This window comes from Crocodylus porosus, unplaced genomic scaffold (assembly GCF_001723895.1).
Source record: "Crocodylus porosus isolate Cpor-Errol unplaced genomic scaffold, CroPor_comp1, whole genome shotgun sequence".
Lineage (NCBI taxonomy): Eukaryota > Metazoa > Chordata > Crocodylia > Crocodylidae > Crocodylus > Crocodylus porosus.
This window is the reverse complement of record NW_017728918.1, coordinates 80,901,732-80,924,214: the sequence shown is the minus strand read 5'-3', so window position 1 is coordinate 80,924,214 and position 22,483 is coordinate 80,901,732. Positions and strand designations below refer to the sequence as shown.

The 22,483-nt window shown below is 37.4% G+C and overlaps 1 protein-coding gene across 1 annotated transcript in view; it reads right to left on the bottom strand.

The window, feature by feature from the left end:
• The window catches only part of GRIK2 (glutamate ionotropic receptor kainate type subunit 2), a 654,323-nt gene that overhangs the window by 279,545 nt on the left and 352,295 nt on the right, over positions 1-22,483 (bottom strand). The window contains exon 10 of the mRNA XM_019537811.1: positions 8,133-8,339. Within this exon, the coding sequence (XP_019393356.1) occupies positions 8,133-8,339 (207 nt within the window). The remainder of the gene's footprint in view (positions 1-8,132; positions 8,340-22,483) is intronic.

The window sequence follows — 22,483 nt, the reverse complement described above, 5'->3', positions numbered from 1 at the left end:
AGCTCCAAGAATTACAGAAAACTAATTAATTAAGGTTTATTCCAGACCACTTTAAATTGATTACACAAACATCTAAAATCTTCTAGATTACTGAACAAAGAAAATAATGTTGGAGCTATTATCAGTTCAACTATCCTGTAGTGAAAAGTGACTGAAGATGTTAATTTTAACAAATTCAAAAAGCACATGCACTGAAAAGTAGTTAAGGTTAATTCACACTAAATTACATCAGTTTATCTAACTGCCCACTTATGTACAAGTCTTGCTCCTGAACAATTCTGAAGAAACAAATGTTTTATTTTAATACTTGTAGATAATAAAACAGCAGTCATGATCTAAAAGGAAAGTAGTTAAAGAAGCTTTTCTATAATGATTTATGAATCATAAAAGCTCTGCTAGTGATAATACAACTTGTAATGCATAAGCTTTGTGTTCCTTAAGAACTATTTGGGGAAATCATGTACATTGAAAGCCACGAAACAACAACTGCATTTTTTTAAATAGCACATAATAATAGTGAATTAGTTCCCAATGGATTTCTCACTTTAATACATATCTGCCAGAAACTACAAAACTGCAGATATTTGCCTTACTGTTTCAAAAACCCACCAGCTAAGAATGCTTTTGAATAATTTTGTGGTTGCACAGAAGGGCTTCTATTATTACAAAAGTAAAGTAAATTATTTTACTGTGTTATCTAACTATAGAGTGCCAGTATCCTATATTAATACAGATAAATAGTGGACATACCTGCTCATGAGCACTCTCATGTACATACACACAATTTCTTAAATAATACAATATCACTGCACACAGTTTATTCTACAGCCCTAACATGCAATGGTCTCAGCACAAATCATCAAGAACCTTAGCTCTTCAGAGTTTATGGCCTAATTAAAATTAATTTAGGAAACTGAAAGCCTACTACTGACTTCAATATAATAGTAATTTGCCACCAATAAACAAATAAGTTTCTAACACCTGAACTCAGCACCATTTGAACAATAACAACAAACAAGATACTACTTAGAATTGAAAATTTTCAGTGAATCAAATGAACATATTAATCAAAATGTTTAGTTTTTTAATATTTGAAATAAAAGAAAATAGAATTTGAAAGTGAAAGTCTAGCTAGGGTTCACCAGAGGACCACAAAATCAAGGACAAAGTAGTGGCATCTCTTGTTTAGGATACTCACATGAGAGTTGAGAACTTGATTCAAATCTCTGGTATAAAACAGGAAGAGAACGGATTTAAATTAAGTTCTTCCATTTCCCAAGAGAGTGACATAAACGCCATCATACAGGGTATTCTGTGATGAAGCTCTCTCAGTCTTTCCTATTAAAGCAGTTTCATTTTGCATTAAGAACTCAAATAAAATATACACTAGTACAGAGATAGGGTAAGAAAGAATACAAGTCTAAGACTGTCTTATATGGGATTCACCTGGGATGGAGACAACTAGGTCCCAGTGCCTGTTCCTATGAATATTTCAGTATTTTCCACTGAAGCAGTCAGGAAGGGTAATAAACTATTCAGTGAAAACAGTCTAGCCATACTTTGGGGCTATAAATATAAGATTATAACATAAAAAACAAATACACAACTCCCCCTCCCTGGTGGGTTTGCAAATTTTTCATATAGAAGAATATATCAGTGGAATTCACTTGCTAACTACCACCCTCCAAATTGCAATTATGAAGGCAATCACCTTTCCATCAGCAACCCCATGACTTCTCCCTATAAGCAAATGCTGTAGCTGTTACAGGGAAGTAACATAAGGGAAAAAAACACTTTCATGTTTTCACCTTTCAATTTAATACATTTGCTTGAAAGAAAGAAAAAAGGAGATCCAATATATTCAATCAGTCCTTTGTAGACCATTTGGTGTGCATGTTACCATTTGGGAAATTCTGACGTACAAGATACAACACAGATAAACACTGTTTAAACACTGTTTAACACACCGGCTATGTATGCAGTAAGAGGGGGAAGAAAGCTTGATGGAATAGTGAAAAACAGACTGGAATTACACATAGGCTGAAACAATGGCAAACACTGTTGCCTCAGTCTTTGCCTATCTAGTACAATAGTTCTCAACCTTTTTAGATTCAAGGCAGCCCTCATTAAACTCAGGACACAACTCAGAAAAATGCTAGCTCATTGCTTTAACTGATTTCTTGACGATGGAAAAATAATAGAGTAATTCTTCTGGTGCAAAGAACTCAAACAGACTACAACAGGGCAGAATACTTTGACACTATAGATTCTTATTTGAAATCCCTGGGTTTATCTTGTGAATCATGTGTAGGCATTTCACATCTAACAGTGTTAATGTTATGTGGCACCCTTTAAAGGATCTCAAGTACCACAGGATACAGGAGCACCTTGTTTGAGAATAATGATTTAGAAAATTGTGCAGCATTGGAACTCTTCTTTTTGACATGTCATAAAAAAACAACAGCGGAATGGAAAAGCTCCTTTCTCAGGTGTTAGGAAACCTAAATGTATATTTAAGCACCTAAACAGGCGATGTGTTTCCAGTAGTATAAGGAGAACCTGTAATTTTCATTTCACACATCTCTCAGCCAGTGACCCTTGGACTAAGTATTTATGAAAAGTGACTCAATGGAAATTTTGATGCCTAGCTTTAGGATAAAAGTTTGAAAAGTTGAGTCTTACACTGACTGTATTATTTATCTTTTTATTTAGTTTAGGAATTCCCTTTATCTTGCACCCAAAAAGCATTCACAGGCTGCATCCATGTGTGTGGACAATTGGTTCCCTGAGGATAACTAGTAGCAATTCACCTTGTGCTGCCACTAGTTGTCCCCAGGGAACACTTGTGTCATATGCCCTCTGCCACACAGCAGGTTACCCCGGGTGGTGTAGGAAAGACTGGCCCAATAAGCCTTACCTATGGTCCTGGATATCCAGGGGTCAACCCCTCCTCCCCTTGCAGTGCAGAGAACAGCTGAACATGTGGTATGAGGTGCCACAGATGTGTCTGCAGTGCCACATACTGCATGGCTGCGCTCATCTGGATGTGGCCACAGGTTGTTTTTAAATATAGACTCTGCATTTTTCCTTTAATGATAGAGATTCAATATCCTTTCATTTATTTATTTAGTACAGTTAATGTAACCTAGTCACTTTTTCCTTCTTTCTGATTTTATGAATGGATGATCAACAATTTACTTTTCAGGTTACTAAAAAGTACTTCTAAATTATACAACATAACCACTTTACTTTGTCCCCCCCATACAGTAGAAAAAGGCACAACTAGCAGCTCTCCTAGTCCAGACAGACAGTTGCCTATGAAATTATCCTAAGGATTAGGCATGAGATTATAGCTGTATTGTATAAAATAACCTTCAGAATCCTGATTTCTTTCCATCTCATCTAGTGTTTCTATCACCATTCTAATCAAAGACTTTGAGAAAGGGCAAAACAAGGTCAACTTGATATATGGAGTCATGCTACCCTCAGTAGGACAAAATACTCCATTTTTTAAAACTATTTTATGTAAGACAAAACCTAGTGTTTCTGTCAGCATTCTTGTAGATGCCTTCTTGTACAGGAGCACCTTCTCCTTTATGATTATTTATAAAAACTCTATGTCCTTTCCTGGATATTAAATGTATCAAGAAACAATGCTACAGCAGCTGTCCTATAAAGAAAGGTAGTATATAAGAAGCATATTGATGGAGCTTGGGTCACTCTGGCAATCAGAGATGTGACTGCTGAAGGTACCATAAGTCAAAAGATGTATGTTGGTTGTAACAGAAGGTGTACAATGCATTGCTAATCATCAACAGAGCAGCTAGGATGGTCAGTATGGTATAAAGTTCTGGCATACATCTATCCAGTGCAAATATGATGTAACATTTCCTTATTGTGCCCACATTTGATTCTGCCTTAAAGACACATCTTATGGTCTGCCTACAGATACTCTAAATTATTTGTATAAAATAAGACCTGCATGTTTACTTCTTCTGCTCAACCCTATATTTAGAATGGGACCCCTTTAAGGTGAGAGCTGCCTCTTCTTTAATTCAGTTCATTCACTCATACCCTTTAACTCCTCCCAAAACACATCTAGCTTCGTTGGATATAGTAGGCAGCACCCCTGGTAGATTTTAGGGGCAATTTTCACCTCCAAAGTAATTACCAATAACATTGATTTTAAAATTGGTGAGACTCATGAACCTTTTTTTTAGGAGTATTCCCACTCTCCTTCTGTTGAAACAACTTTTTTTTCTCCTATTGAACAACAGACTGGAGACTTTAGAGAAGTGTCTTGGGTCCTGATCCTAAAGATAGTTACACATCCAAATTTTGGGGCCTTGATTCCTCTCATCAGGACATTGTACTGGATGAATGAATATCATACTGAATAATTATTGTATTCCCAAATACATAAACCAGAGTTTTAAAGAGATGCAGATACATAGAGAGACAAAGGACAAAGAAAAAGAAATGAGAGAGATGAAACTAAGTACTGATTGAAAGTTTGGTTTGAAAATGTCAGTGTGGTATATCACTGGAGTTGCTCATATCTAGTTTCCATCTATGGGCCAGATTCACCAGGAATATTAGATCTTTCATGATGTGCTATGGCTCAAGAGTCCCATGACTGACATAGTGAATCAGTAAGGATGAGGATGACACAAAAGTAAAAAAATTAAGGAAAAAAAATGTACTAAACATTTAACAGAAGGGCTGGGAAGCCCTCTTGGCTAAACAGGGAAATCAAGGTCCCTCCTAAGAAAGAAGAAAGAGTCATAAGAACAATAGAAGCTTGGGATAGGCCCCAAGGAGGCCTATACAACAACAGCCCGCACTTGTAGGAAACAAAGTAGAAAGGCTAAGTTGGCGACTGAGCTTAAATTAGCAACAGGAATCAAGGACAACAAGAAGTCCTTCTTAGGTACATAGGGAACAGAAGGAAAGCAAATGAGAGTGTGGGGCAATTGCTCAGCAACTGAGGACACCTGGTTATCAGCACTTAGGAGAAAACTGAACTCCTGAATGACTACTTTGCCTTGGTATTTCACCAGGCCAAGGGGAAAATCATGCCAGCTATGATACAGAATGAACAGGGCAGGAATGATTGCCTACCTACTATTGCCATAGAACTGGTATGTGATCAATTGAAGAAATATGTCAGCAGGACTGGATAAACTCTTTTGAGAGTGGTGAAGGAGCTGGCTGAAGTCATCGTGGAACCCCTGGTGAAACACTTCCAAAACTTGTGGTGCTCTGGAGAGGTTCCTGAGGACTGAAAGAGGGCCAATGTTGTGCCCATCTTCAAGAAAGGGAGGAGGGAGGGCCCAGGTAATTATAGGCAAATTAGCCTAACTTCTATCCCAGGGAAAATCCTAGGAAAAAATCATTAAGGAGTCTTCGTGCGATAGACTTGCAGAAGGTAGGATTCTGAATGGCAACCATCATGGCTTCATCACGGGCAGGTCTTGCCTTACCAACCTCATCTCCTTTTACAATTAGGTAACTCACCACCTGGATAAGAGAGACGAGGTTGATAACTGTATACCTTGACTTCCAAAAAACCTTCAATCTGGTATCCCATGATGTTCTCAGACAAAATTGGAGGATTGTGGGCTTAACTGCAAGACGGTGAGTACAAAGCTGACTGAATGGTTCTGTATAATCCTGGTGAGAAGTGATCAGTGGTGTCCTACAGGAGTCAGTGCTTGGTCCAGTACTCTTCAACATCTTTATCAATGATTTGGATGTGGGAGTGAAGAGCTCACTGGCCAAGTTCACAGACAACACCAAGTTATGGGGAAGCATGATCATGCTTGAAGATAGATTACAGATACAGGCAGATCTAGACAGACTAGCAAGCTGGGTGGCTCAGAACCAGATGAAGTTCAACATTGAGAAATGTAAAGTGCTCCACTTGGGGATGAACAACCCCTGCACACCTACAGGCTTGGTGGCACCAAACTGACCAGCACCACGAACAAAAGGGACCTAGAGATAATAATAGACCACAGTATGAATATGAGCCAGCAGTGCAACACTGTAGCCAGCAGGGCAAATAATACCCTGGCATGCATCAAATTGATGCATCTCCAGCAAAATCAAGGAAATGATTCTTCTACTGTACTCAGCAGTGGTGAGATTGCAGCTGGAGTACTGCGTCCAGTTCTGGATGACACACTTTAACAAGGACATGATAAAGCTTGAGAGAGTCCAAAGAAGGGCCACTTGTATGATCAGAGACTTGCTCAGCAAGCCATATGAGGAAAGGTTGAGGGACCTGGGACTCTTCAGCCTGAAAAAGAGAAGGCAAAGAGGGGACTTGGTAGCAGGTTACTGCTACATCAGGGGAATACACCAAGGGCTCAGTGAACAACTGTTCACCAGGGCACTCTTGGGGAAAACCAGGAGTAATGGCCACAAACTCCTGGAAGACTGTTTCAGGCTCAACACTATGAAAAACGTCTTCACAATTAGAGTGTCCAGGCTGTGGGATAAGCTCCCTCCAGAGGTGGTACAATCTTCTACCCTGGAAATCTTCAAGAAGAGACTGAACAGACACCTTTCTGGGGTCAGCTGACCCCAGTTGTGTTTCCTGCCTGGTGAAATGATCTTCTGAATTCCCTTCCAGCCTTACCATCTATGAATCTATAAATTAAACTTAAAATATCATGAGAAAAATCAGTTCTGGATATAGTAAAACTGAACAAAAGGTTATGGAATGATTACAGCTACGTTTATATTTTAATACTAGGATTTTAGTATTAGAATTATTTAAATGTGTAAAATTTTTGATAATCTCAGTGTAGGTCCTAGACGACCATGACCACCTCAAGAAATGGAGAGGAATGGAGTAGGGTATGTACCAAAAAGTGAGACTAAAAAAGCTTTCAAAAGAATTATAGAAGAAATGATTGTACAGTGCCTACTCCCGATCAGGGATAATTGACTTAAGTAGATGTCATTAGTGTACAGCCATCAATTTCACACTGATATATACACAAGCATGTTTGAAAAAAATGCTAAATGAGATGTAATTAATATATACTGCAACAGGAATTACTTACTTCTAACTTCAGAGAAAGCTATTTAACTAATATTCATAATCTTATTTTTTTAATTGGAACCTGTTCTCATGAGTTCTTAGAACAAATGGCAGCAAGGTAACTGGCTGCTTTAGCTTCAGGTTGCTCAGGCATTTTATGCCAATGCCATCTTGAAGAAATATGACTTTAGCTAGGGGCAGGATAATCTCTTTATTTTAATCATATTGATGCATAAAGCATTTGTTTTATTCCAAGTGTCTTTGATCACATATCTTGATGCTGAACAATTTGCCCAAATAAATGCAAATGTGACAAAATAAAGACGCCAGATACAATTCCATACTTTTTAAACAGACTAACCTCCATTCCTAAGAGGGTGAATTCATTTGGCACCACCAACTGAGAAAGTATGTTTTAAAGGCTGGATTGAAGGGATGCCTGGATTAGTTACAAACAATTGCCTATAATGGTATCTGTTTTGATTTGCATTGAATTACCCTGCTGCTTCTGCCTGCACTGAGACTTCTGTCTTGCTAACTGGACTTTATAGGTTATGTTATGAGGAGACAAGAAGGGTCTGCTCAGTTTTATGTTCATAATAAAGAATACTACATATTTTAAAGGTTATATAGAGATTTTTCTAGGACAAAGTATAAAATCTGCTATCTTCAATGAATGATCAATTATTGCTGAATGATTAAGTAGTTATCATATTTCTTCTTACATGAAAACTATATGTATTCTTAAGAAATCATTCTTAATGCTATTTGTTCTATATTTTAGTTTGGAAATAATCCATGGAAGAGTAAACATCTTTGGTTAGAAAAAAACAGTGTTAAAAAGACAAAACAGTGATGCATAAAAATAGCCTATATTTAATAAGACATTTTAAGACTAAAAAAAAAAGTCATTTCTTTTCAATGTACAAATTTTCTTATCATAAAGTTGTTATTGTCACATACTATTACTGCAGTCTATCCTTATATAAAATATAAGTGATAACCTTGATAAATTTGGTAAATATCCTTGAAAGTAGAATGAGAATAATATAGCTGGCAAGGCTTTCGTAAAGGTACTTACATGATCAATTAGTTCCCGAACCATTCCATTCCACTGTCCGCTGGCATCATCTTGGGCTCCATATTTTCCATCCTCCACAAGCCTAATTTCATAGTTAAATCCAAGGATGGTAGATAGTTCCCTGAGGAGGTCAATGCAATATCCTTCAAATCGATCATTCCCATACAAAGGTTTGTCAGACTTCTTGAACATCACATATGGCTCTTCCTGTAAGAATTGAAAGCACAGAGAGTGTCAATCATATAGTATATTAACTTTTTTGTTAATATATTACCATGATATCATGTCTTGTGCACAGAGTTTATTAAGAGAAAAATGTCCTTGGATCATTCAAAAAACAATTCCTCTCATTTTTAAGTGACATCAAAAAGCCAATGCTGCAGCCATGTTGTCAACGCAGCTGTACTCAACTCAATTTGAAATGTATTCTTTAACAAATTCCTTATTTGTCCCAAGTATTGATTGGGTGGAATTCTGTAAGCTGCTTAAAAATGAAAGTAATCTAAAAATGTGATTATTTTGGCAATTGAATACTAATAGTTTTATTATGGATCTCTAATATCAATCAAGAGTCCTAAGTACCACATGCTATACTTTTCTTAACAGCAGGGATGTTAATAATGCTCTCAATGCCGTATTAAATAAGTATATCGAAAAACCCTTCAAAAAACATCAGCCACAGTACATTCTGTTCTCCTGCATCAAGTTAAAAGTTGTTATTTAGGAGAGCACAGAACACTAATGAACATATTAACATAAAAAGTACATGAAAACCAAATTTTAACTTTCTCAAGTTTTCAGCTCTCAAATTTAATTCTAAAGTTATGATGTGATTGAAGATTCAGGCAGCTATATATTGTTTCAAGTAATGCCTAGAGGACAGCGTATACTTTACTAAGAACTGCCAATTATTTTAATTTTTTTGGTAGTAACCTAATAGCTGACACCATGTGGGATTTCTGATTATATATTGGTTGTAGAAAAAAATCTAGCTTTCACTAAGTACAGTATAATGACAAGGAAAGGAGAGAGGCTTATAGTTTTCTACTACCAATACAGTGCCAATCTTCCGTTTCCAACTGACACAGGATAGGTTAGATGCTGATGTTTTAGAGTCCTTTCCATTTTATACAAGGATAAAAAATAACCACAAAGAAAGGTAAGAAAAATGGCACCAGATGCAATCACTGCACCAGACACAAGATTCAATGAATAATAAAATAAATTCTCTAGGGTAACTTTACAAAATGCATACAGTCCAAAATCCCTGCCTCAGCATTCATAGGGGTTAACGGCACTTCATTCTACTGGCACCTGGCAGCTTTAATAAGGGTCTGTCAGCATTTCCAATATAAACCCCATTTTGAAGAGTCCCATAACTCATCCATTTTAATTTGCATACAGCTGAAACTTTAGCACACAAGTTTTTAGCCTGAATAGGAAGAGGTAATGCATGAAGATTTTTCTTTTTAAAACCAAGTATTTTCAGCAAGTGGATATTTCCCCTTCATGTAATTTAAAGAGACTGCTGGCTTTTTTATTTTAATTGCCATGTTAAGATTTTGTTATCCATACTTAAAATAAACGCATTTATGGTTTAATGTTTTATTCACACAAACTATAATACTATAATACTTCTGCCAGTGGAGCGCCTCACATGAGTTAGGCTTTTACAGAGTTCAGTACATTAGTTTTTAACAATATATGCCAAATAATTCAAAAGATTTTGGATTTTTAAATTTTAAAATAAAATAAAGTGTTGTAATGGAATTTCATTCAGTCTAGATAGCAGACAACTGTATATACAAGCTGCATGCACACATACAATACTTGCAAAGCTGCATATATCCAGTCTTGGACACTGATAAAAAAAAAAGATTCTATCAGATTTGAACATCTTCTTCATGGTACAGTTCAAGCTATCTCACCTACAGATATTTTAATGTGTTATATAATTTGATTTTTACTTTGTTTTTAAAAGCACTTCTGGAATAAACCAGACAACTACTTTCTAAAAACCTGAGACACACTTTTATCTTGGTTTTCATTTGGCATGTGATTAATACTGTACAAATAATTTCAAGGCTAGTAATGGATATCTGATGAATACAGATAGTGTGTGTGAAATACCTACATAATATTTACCTTAATTACCCATATAATTTTGTATGATGAAACATTTTTAAAATATACATATATATATTTTAAAGAACTGCATCTATAGATTAACTCTTCACCTTAAAATTTCCATCTTAATAAAAAGCAGTACACAACTGAAAACCTCAGTGGAATTTTTACAGATGAACACTATAAAGATTAATACTGAAAGGAAGACAGATGATGACACAGATGAGTAACTAAAACAGTTTCAAAAGCCTTCTGGTATCTCCATCTAATTTTTTTCAATGCTTTTCACTCCTCACCTTCTTAACATGATAGGAACCTTTAACTCATCATTTCTGTCACTGACAAACTAGCTTACTTTCACTGAATCACAAAGAAAGAACAGATAGATTTGAATGTGTTAATTGATATACAACATTCCATTAACACAAAGCACACTGTTTTCTTTGCATAACAGGAAAGAAGAAAATGATGAGGGTCTAACCATTTCAAGATGTTATGCCTTTTCTCATGTTTTTATAATGGAAGCCAAAAAAGCCAAACCATTTCTAGCACTCTTCTTTTGAAAAATGCCTTGATTAAATATATGTATTCATAGTTAGCTATTCATTGACTGCCTCCACAACTTGACCATTAACAGCAATGTTCTCTTGAACCTTATTTTTATTAAATCACATTGACATGCACAAATTTTGTTTTTAGCACATTCAGACACAGACCATCATGCTCATTAACTGTTTTTATAGTCTCTGACACTGGCTTTGCACTGGGTAACGAGAATATTGGGTCATCACCGAAACCAAGATCAGTTAAGAGGTGTTCATGAATAGGAGTTCAAAATTCTTCCCCCTTGTCAAATATTTCCAAAGCTTATCTCATAATAAATTCTGCATGCTGAAGAGCCTGTGAGCAGAATGAGCCTTGTTTCTCACCGTAGAAAAACACTAACTATCACTGTGAGATATATGAATGTACACATGAATGTTAAATGTGCATATTAGAATCTAGCTTCAATTTGTGTTTACTGAATCTGCTGTTGGCAACTAATTCATTGCTTTATTTTAGCTTCAAAATATATTCAGTGCTAGGCAGCATGGCAGCATTCTTACCCATATCAGTGGCTTGAGTCATTAAATTTCTGGTTGCACACAATAGTCACTCACTGCTGTTGACTTCCTGATCTGTTGTTGAAGATGGAGACTTTTGATGAGTTTTCCTCATAATTCTGCACCTGCCACTACACTTCATAGACCAGGGCTGTCTAGTTTCCAAGCAGCTGTTCCACAGGCTGCCTCAGTGGGGGACTAGATCCCATAGATTCCATAGACATTAGGGCTGGGAGGGACCTTGTAAGATCATTGGGCCCAGCCTCCTGCCCAAGGGGCAGAAAGTCAAAGGATCCCAGGAACATAAGTATCCAAATGTTTCTTAAAAGTATCCAGAGTAGGTGCTTGCACCATCTCTGGGGGGAGTCTGTTCCAGGCCTTGGGGCTCAGACAATAAAGAAGTTTTTCCTTATGTCCAGCCTAAAACTTGCAGGAGTTTGTGACTGTTGGACCTTGTCATCCCCTGTGGTGCTCTGGTGAACAGTTGTTTCCCCAGATCCTGATGCACACCCCTTATATACTTATAGGCTGCCACCAAGTCACCCCTGAGCCTGCACTTCTTCAGGCTGAAGTCCCATAGTGCTCAGCCTTTCATCATAAGGCCTGTTTTCTTGCCCTCTCATCATGCACATGGCTCTCCTCTGGACTCTCTCGAGCTTCTCAAGCTTCTGGACTCTTTCGAGCTTCTGGACTACATGCCCAGCAGATTACACCAGGGCAAGCCACAGCTTCCTGGGCCTCACACCCTGCAGATATGCCTCATGAACCACCCCCTCACCCTCCATCCATATCCGCCCAACTGCTACACCATGTGCCTGGGACTCTCTCTCTACCCATGAAGGTGTTCCTCCACTACATTGCACACTTGTATGGGTGCCACACCACTATGGGCCTGCAACTGCACCCTGTTGTAGCACACACCCACATGGGTGCCCCACTGCTGTACCTGCTCCCCCACTAAACTGCATACCCCAGACTCACCCTTAGCTCACTGTGTTACCACACTGCCCCACTCCCTGCCCTAGGGAAGGGCAGTAAATGGCAGCTAGAAGAGGGAGTGGGAGCCCATAGGGAGTGTTGGGGAAGCCACAATTTAACCCCATTCAGTTGGACAGCCCTGCCATAGATTATCACATGAAGTAGTATCAAATACTTTTAAGCAGTCAATAAAAAGTTGCTCAATAGGTGATATTGATCCTGAACTTTTCAATAACGACAAACTTTTGTGATATGATCATGTGACCCTTCTCCCTTTCTGAAACCAGCTTGTTCTAATGGTTGTTCTTTTATAAATCATTCCACACAGTCATTCATTACGCAGTCTTCCTCATGTGTTACAAACTTTTGATATACCCCTTCTCTTTGGTAAGGTCAGAAAGATTCATTTTATCCAGTTGACAGACCACATTCTAGGAACCTACATGGTAGCATAGTTGATGCAATAAAAGATACCACCCTAAGAAATCACTGGTGTTCACAGTAATCTATCTTTTGTGTGTTTTTCCCATTAGACCAAAACTATGGTATACAATTACTTTTAATAATTCTGCTGATATGTTATCTAGCCCTGTTGCTTTTCCAGCTTCATTTGGAGAACAGCGTTTGCCAGATCCTCTGGTAAAATTGATAGTCCCAGTTTCATGATCTCCTTTCTGTTATCTGTTATTATTATTATTAATTTTGAGACACATCATTTGGCACAATAATTTCCTCACTAGCATTTGATTATTCTGTCATTATGATTTTTGTCACATTTTAACACAAGCAATTTTTTTGATCCACGGAATATCCCTTTTGAATTACCTTCTTTATGATTCTCAAGTTCCATGTATCTTGTCATTATATATTCGCCCTTGTCTCATCTAGCTTGCCTTTGGATCTGTCTGTCTGGTTACATGTATCATCTTTTGTGGTCTTCAGTCTCCAAGTTATTATTTTTCACTCTTCAGTATTTTTCACCAGTTTAATTGCCTTATCATTTAACCGTTTTGCAATCCAATGTGTTGACAGTTTTGAGCATCGTATGTTTCACTAAATTACATTTGGGTGTTCTTATCTTTCACATGCAACAATTCCTCAAACACACTCTGGACAGAAGGGAGATACTTTTTCATGATTCTGGACAGGTTTAGATGCATAACTTGTTTAACATAATACTTCTTTACATTTTGGAAGCTAACACATGGTAGTCTAACCTACTGCCTGTACTTAGGAAAGCTTCTGTCCACTACATACTACAGCTCAACAGTTTATTTTCCTGATGATGTAGGTAATGAAGATATTTCCTTCAGGAAGATAAACCAGACCTACAATGTAGAAACAGTGTCCAAGACAAATTATTTAAGTACACTTTAGTTACTATCAATCCCAGGCTGTTTCAGGTAACCTCACTGAACTTTTTCTTTGATTCAATTCCCCTGTGACCCTAAAGATCTTGGCAAGGAAAGGGAGAAATGCCCAGCCATTCAATAGAACCTAATGCAAAAGCAGTAGAGGCAAAACAAAGCCTGAGTGCACTCAGTGCATTTTAGAATGCTTTCTTTACATTTTAAAACTTAAATGGAAGATATTTTTAGAATGCTTTAATACATTATTAATTCTTTTCTTACTGACCAGGCAGGTGGAAAGGGGGCAAGCAATATTTCCCTTATACCCTTTACTATTCCCTGCAGAGACAGTGAGTCAGAGGAAGTAGAGTTATGGTTTGTCTTTATAGGGGGTTGCTTTAGCATAGTGATTCCCGATAACTCACTGTGTGGACAGTCTTATTTTATAATGACGCATTGTTGGGAAAATAATCCCTTATGTAAGGATATATACCCAAAGAGTCTAGCATTTCTTTGACAGGAAGGATAAAGAACAATTTTGTCAGCTTTCAGAGACTTTCTAAATAATTTCTGCCTTCTTACTGAGTGGGGTTTTTTTAGATCCTGCAAAACTGTGGGATACAATCATGACAGAAGGTCATACGCTTTTGAGTTCTTGAGAGTAACACAGTTTAACAGTCTTGGTTGAGGGCTCTAGGTACTACTGTAGTGTGAATTATAATGTTAAATTTAAAAAAACAAACCAAAACAAACAAAAACCACCATCACATACCTTTCCTGTAAGGAAGGTACAAATCCAAAGATTAAGAAATATTAAGTCTGCTTTCAAGGATGTTGGCATGTATTTGCCTATATGTTCCTAACTGGGGAGGGGAGGGGCAGGTTGAGGAAAAATGCAGAAATATGGCACTTTTTGGGTAAGGGAGTCTTAGACCTGTGGTGCTCAGCCTTAGAAGCATAGAACTGTAGAACTGGAAGAGACCCATAGGACCATCAAGTTTGGCCCCTGCCGTGGACAGGAAATTATTGGGCTTAGACAAGCTCAGCAAGGTGCCTGTCCAGCCTCCTCTTAAACATCTCCAGTGAAGTGACTGCACCATATCTGGTAGAAGTGTCTTCCAGATTCTAGCAACCCTTACAGAGGAAAAGTTCTTCCATATGTGTAGCCTGAATTTGCCCTCTATAAGCTTATGTCTGTTTGTCCTTGTCCTCCCTTGAGGTGCCCTCCTGAAGAGTTGCTCCCCCAGATCTTTGTGTTCTCCCCTGATGTACTTGTAGGCAGCCTTCAGATCACCTCTCAGCTTCTCTTACTCAGGCTGAACCGGTCCAGTTCCCCAAGTCTCTTCTCGTGGGGCCTACCTCCATGCCTTTGACCAAGAAGGTGGCCCCTCTTTGTACCCTCTCAAGCTTAGCCATGTCCCTCTTGAAATGCGGTGTTCAGTTCTGACTTCATGGGCCAGATGAATAGTGTGAGGCAAGGCTGTGGGCCAAATTAAGCCTCATGAGCTGTGATTGGGCCATCGGGCCCAGCACCACCACCTCCTGATCTGTGTGCTGGGATTGGGCCCGAGGGTCCACAGACCACACTCTCTCACTGGGATTAAGTGCCAGGGGGTCCTGACACCTACCCTTCCCAGCCTCTGTGTGCCAGTATTAGGCCCTTTCCTGCTCCTGTTCCCTGGATTCTGGTATCTGGCATCTGATCAAGTGCACTGAGCCTGGGACTCCCTGTGGGTGCCACCAAATTTCTGCACCTGTGGGGAGGTCTGCAGATCAGATGGCATGATGCTACAGGCCAGATTCCACCCATGAGTAGGGGTTTAGCACCCCTGCCTCAAACCACACTGCAGTGAATCTCTGGTCAGCTGAAAAGTAAGATTAATGATATCCGGAGTGAGTTCTTCCCTCAGATGGAAAGAATAGAGAAATATTTCCCAATTTACATATAGCGAGAAATAGGACAGAAAAGCAGAAATGTGAAAAAAAGTAAATGTGAACAATGATAATGACCTTTTGTTTGAGAGGGACACTGCTGGAGAAAGTATATTAAGCTAGGTGGGGTATTGTTGTTGCTTTCTTTAATTTAGCATTATAATTCACATATCATAGTACATAGAGCCCTCAACTAAGACCAAGACCTTGCTGTATTAGGTTTTATACATACACCTAAATGAGCTTGCAGTATAGAAAGATAAGAAAGGGAAAAGGTGGAAGAAAATGAAATATTCTGTCCCTACTTTATAGTTGATATTGGTGGCTTTTCTTTATTCTACAGCGGGATTTAGGATGGTATAACTTTACTTAAATCTTGTTGAATTCTGATGTAGTTTTGAATTACACTGATTCAAAGGTATGTGTGCTCCTGCACAGCTAATTTTGTAGATAAAAGCACTTTCATAGTACTGAAAACACTTTTTCAATACAAACAGAAAATAGAAAAGGTATCCCTACAATGGCAGCAAGGGGAGCCAGACACTTAAAAATGATAGTATGTGTACTTGCTCACATCCAGCATTGTCCTGTGACATAAGATAATTTTTTTATAGAGCTGATTTTCAGGGGTGGTGAAATCTGAAGTGATCAATGAAAACAAACTGTGGAGGTACTTTCTACTCTCCAGCCCAGCTTCGTTAGTATAACGTTCATCTGAACAGCTTTTAGCTACTTTTCTGAAAGGAAAAGGGGCTCATAGGGCACATGACTTAACTGCTACTTTTAAGTTCTTTTTCTATTATCTCTTCAAATCTAAAAATAGACAACAGAGAAACTGGAGACAGTAGATTTTTCAAAGGAGAGACATTTTCTAAATTTCCAAGCCTAAAGCAGAAGTGTAAACGCATGATCCATTCCAAAGTTTATTACAAATTTGAGATATACTGAAAATGCAATACTTTCAAGGCTAAACACCTAAATTGCAACTGCAAGAATGAGGCACTAAATAATAATTTGCTTGAAATATGCAATTTGGGTAACTGTGAATTCAAATCAGCACTTGAATATTTTACAGTATATGAGGAATGCCTTTTTGCACATGGGTGTGCATATTTTGTCACTGTATCAAAGTGCTCAGTAGACACATCTACATGAGACACCACATCACTGTAGTGATGAGCTACAACATTGCTACAGCAATGTAGTGTCAGCAGATACGAACTATGATGCCAATGCTACTACGCAGTAGTGTGGGAAAAAACCATGCAGCATCAGAACTACATGGTAAAACTGCTTAAGCAAGTACTAAAGGACTCCCTTTAGATACAAGCACTAAATACTTAATCAAGTACTAAATCACTGTGAAGTAAGAACTGTACAGTCTGGCACATGTGTGGAAAAAATAGCACTCTTGGTGCTGAGATTCATAGCATTGACAACAAATTTAATTATGTATATAATCAAGATTAGCCTTTTTGACCACACATAACATTAGATGTTTGAGGATATTTCTATTATCATATCCTTTAGATTTCAACACATGGGTATGATAAATATACAGTCTCAAAAGCATCCTTAACCTGAGTCTATAATATTTAGTAACTTATTTTGATCCTTAATTCCCCAAACCTCCAGAACATACCAAATATACATCAATTGCCAGGTGAACTTTGAACCAGAGGAATAGTAAGCATGAGAAATTCAGAAGGGAACATAAGAGGCTCACTTTCTAAGTAGAAAACCCTGATAACCACTCACTGAAACAGTGGTTGAGACCTTCAGTGGATGTACCACCTTTTCTTTCCTGACTGAAATTAGAAAGGATTTTATATGGAGTACAAGAAGGTTGCTTTGCTGGAAGAAAACAATAGATTCAGGAAGTATTACCACCATAGGCACACGAGAGATAAGAATTTGCAAACAAAGAAACAGAAAGAGGAGCAATTGGAGACAAGTTTTGCTTGTTAATACCACTGCAGTAAGAGTGTGAAGGAGCCTAACAAAAGTCATAGTCTGCATTTACCAGAAAGAACTTAGAAGGAGCTCTAGATGCTTCTTAATTGTTACCATGCATAGAAAAAGTGAGAAATATTACTGAAGATCCAGAAGGCCAAAGAGAATGAAGAAGTGTACAAAGACCTGTAGATAGTAGCTGATCCCAACCAATAAGACAATGTAGAGTAGCAACAAAGAGATCTAGGTTATTCTAAACTAAGGAGAAAGGAAATAAACTTCTCCATAAAAAGATAATGTGGCCAAGGCTGGATATCAAACAAGAGGCAAGATCCAGATGTATAATTATCTATTAGGATGTCAAGGCCGGGTATCAGATTAGAGGCAAGATCAAGAGTCATAGTCTAGGTTAATGACAGATATTGGCCTATAAGTCCCTTCAGTGTCAGAGTAACTTCATGCTTCCTGTGTGGTATGGAGAAACAGAGATCAGGAACAGGATGATCTCAGCTAGGACTCTAGCTGATATTGGCAAAACCTGGTAGTAAGATGTGCATAAATCTTAATGTGTAAATCAGATGCATTAACCTACCAAACAGGAAGCAGTTTTTGGCTACTCAGCTGAGAGAGAAGCAGCAGCTATTTTGTAGCACAGCCTTCCTATTAAAAAACCCATTCTAGGACTTGTTTCAGCCAGGTCATGCCTCGCTAATGGGTCCATGTAGGATTTAGAGGGATCAGCAGGTAGGAGGGATAGTTGGTGGGTCCACAGGGGTGGGGGTGGACAGCAACCTAAAAATGGCCTAGTCAGTGTTGGCAGGGGTGGAGGGGGAAGAAGAGTAAAGCCCCAGATCTGTGTTCCAGACATGTGCACATGTTCCCTGGACCGGGTTAGCCCATTCCCAATCTAAGTTAGTTTACCTGCTCAAGTAAACTAACTTAGATCAGGCTCACCATTACTGGCCTAATTTAAACCTCACAGACACCTGCACAGCCTGGCATTTAGATTAACCTAATCCTAGTTAGGTCAAATTAAATATCACATCTGCACAGACCCAGAATGACATGGACCCAAAATAGTTGCCCCTTTAGTAACTATTTTTAACAGTCAGAGGCAAAGATAGTGCTGGTGCTCTATCAGATGAAAATAACGGATTTGACTAACACCACAGATATTAAATAGAAGGTATTATAACTAAATATTTTTATATCATCAATTCCAGATGATTTGCAGTTGTACATTTTAATATTGCTTGCCAAAAGTATCCTAGATCCTTAGACTGTTTTTAACAAGCTTTGGAAGACTGGAGAAGCTCCAGAGGACTTGACAGGAATGAATGTTGTATTGTTAAAAAGGGTAATAACAGGTCTGTCAGTCTGACACTGAAAAAAAGACAAAGTAGAGGAACAACCAATATGAAACTCAAATAATAAAAAGCAATTAGTGGAATATAATTAATACCAAATAACAGACATTGATGAAAAAATATACCTTAAGAAACTATCTTTTAAATTGTTAACAATATGTTCAAGCTCTAGAACAATTTACTAAGCATCATGATGAACTACCTTTCAATGGAAATCTTGATATCAAAATTAATTTTTCTTCTAAAAATATGCTACAGCTGAGACAGAATAGCTCAGAGAAGCCCTCTGGCCTTTGATGGACAAACAGCTAAACTAAATGACCATAATCATTTTCTAGTTTTATAATCCAGGAATTTTCTTGAGGGGCCTTCTCAAATTACTCTCCTATGCCACTCTTTTGTATGATGGTAGGTAAACTGCCAACGTATCTGAACCTTTCAGCAACATAGTTTCTTTTTTAAAAATAAAATCAATCAATATATCAGCTGTTCAAGTTCAGTTCTCATTTGTTTCATATAGAAGTCTGGTTTTACAGATTATTTTACATTTGTCCATATAGTTAGTGTGATAATTTTGAAATGCAGACCTGCTCAATCCTAAAGTGCAAGTTAAAAAGAGCCAATTGAAAGGGGTGCTTATGTATGTTTGATTTTTTCATTCTCTATCCTATACAAACAAGCTTAGATAAAAGATATTTAAATCCATTTATATTTATATTTATAATTTTTCTACTACAAAGTGAAATCACTACAAATGACAGCCACAATTCATACAAAGTATTAATCATTACCTGGCAGAGAATAGAATACAGGATGTAAATTCCATATATGTTTTAAACCTTTTCTAATACAAAAGGTGACATAAATACATCTTTCATTCAGTGGTTTTCCTTTTTTTATTTTGTTTTTTCAAGAAGAGAAGATTTTATAGAAGCATAATAATGAAATGCCATTGCTGCTGATTTCTGAGGTTTTGCTGTTGAAGAAGCAGCATGTACTGTCTGTCTTTGGGATTTAGAGAGATCCACAAATAAATGTATTTACAAATTTAGTTCTTGATAGCCTCTCTTCTGCATTACAAGAACGTTGCATTGCCAATATTTTCTTTCACCACAGAAGAGATTCATAGAATTCTGAATTCACAGTTTAGATCTTTATTTTGTTCACTGCAGCAATGTGAATAACCAGTACCAATTTATGTAGTCAACTTTATACTTTTCTCTGTTTCCTGAATGCCAGATTATAATTTGCTATTTGAATTAATATTTTTTAAACAATCATTGAATCTATAAGATTGCTCATGAACTTTCTTCTGGTGAATTTCTGTGATTTTTTAAGGATGGATTTAATATTCCTTTTCCTGTTTAGAAATAGTCTGTATTGTATTTAGTTTAGTAACAAAAAAGTAAAGTTGCTAAGAATAGGAAAATCTTGATTAGACTAGGGAATTTTGAACTTTAGCTTTAGCTCACTATGGCTACTAGAGTTAAAAGGCTGCCATATGTAATTAAGATTTATGTCAGATGTAAGGGGTATACAATGGACTTTCACAGCTGGCAGACAATGCAAGTGGGAGAAGTGAAACAGTCCAGCAGCTATAATCAATCAAAGCAATTTAAATATTACTCTGACATTTCACTAGCCATTTGGGCAAGAATATTTTGTTAAGGCCTGTCGAATACTCATAAAAACATAAGTTTCCCTACACATTCAATATATTGCTAAGGTTTTGACATAAGCTAATTGTGAAAGTTCTTGACTGGCACCATAACAGTAATGTATGAAAGTCCACTTATATGACTTCTGTGGTTGTGCTTTATGTACCCATCATTATGTGTCTATGAATTGTGGTTATAGCATTGAGAATACATTAAAGCTTTCTTGTGATGGCATTCCTTACTTTCCAAAACTACTACATAATATAATTCAGCCCCCATCCCCTGCACACAACTTACTTTTAACTTTAGAGCAGCTTCAGTTTCAGTGTCACTAAAGCAAAATGCATATATGCAAGTGGATGACTGGAATCCTATTTTTACCAATTTAGAGTCACTCAGTACACTATAGAATGTGATATCCTTACATTCTTGCACACTGCAAATGTCCTAACCTACTTTCAGGTAAATTGAATGATACTGCATGAGATACAAAGAATATCAAAATCTATATTAGTACCCATTATAACAAGTGAAATATTCAGCTCTTATGCTATATCTTTAGCAAATTTGTGATAGCCTGGAAAAAATAGGGAGGCAACTATTCTCATCCACCAGTAGTACAAGCATTCCTCCCAATGTACTTAGCTTTGCAGGACCTGAGTTTTTTCCACGAAGAGCAACAAATTAATCCTTACTATATAGCTGTAACTAGGAATTTATCATTGTTTCCATTTCATGGAGATGGAATTGAGGCACCAAAGTCTTTGAAAATATCTGTAGCAGTCCTGGAAATTGAAGTAAGCAGTTCTGACTCACCATTCACACCCATAATTCCATACTCTCCATTCTTTTTAAATCACTTGTGCACCTTTTGCTCAGTTAATAGGTTTTAATTGAAGATGTATTTTGGCATATTTTGACCTCTCTTCCCAGACTCCAAACTAATGCAGTCTGTGCTGATGTCACTACATTCATTCATGCTCACTTCAAAACTTGCTTAATTCTTGCTAAGAATATAAAATCATGGGAAAAATAGACTAATCCATTCAAGGCAGGATTTTCCTTAGCTAAACCAATGTATCCAAGTGTCAGCCAATCCAGTGGTTCCTCAACCTTGTTAGACTTAGGGCACCCCTCAGAAAATGTCAGCTTTTAATCTTTCACTTGTTTTTTGATTATGCAAAAAAAAAAAAAAAATACAGTAATTATTTTGTTGCAAAAAACTCAGAAAGACCACCATAGGGTATAATGTTTTTGACACTATAGATGCCTATTTGAAATATCTGGGTTTATCTTGTGAATTGTATACATGTTTTTCACACCTAACATTACTAATATTGAGTAGCACCCTGTAGCACCCTGAAAAGGATCTTGCTGCACCCTTAGGTGCTGTGGCACACTGGTTGAGATTGATTTGCCTAGCCTGTTCTCAAAAAAAAAAAATCTCCAGCAATGGAGATTCCATCAATTCATTTTTGTTGTGGAGCTCTTTGGACTCTTTTCAATGCGTCCACACCTTTTTTCAAATGCAATGGCAGCTGAACACATATTCCAGATGCTGCCTCAGCAGTGCTGAGCAAAATGGATGAATCTGTGATACTCCAGTGTACTACTGGGGTTTTTTTCCCAATGAACACTCTGCTGACCATTACTCAGACTTGAAGTCTACTATAACCTCTTCATTGGGTCCTTTTCTGCAGTACTACGGTCTAGCTTGTCATCCTCTAATTTCTATTTGTACATTTTATTGTTCTACTTTAAATATAGTACTATGTACTTATCCTTGTAGCATTCCATCCAATTACTTTCAGACCATTTTTCTAATTTATCAATGTAATTTTGAATACCTAGAATCTCCTCCAAGTGTCCGCTACTCTAGCCAGC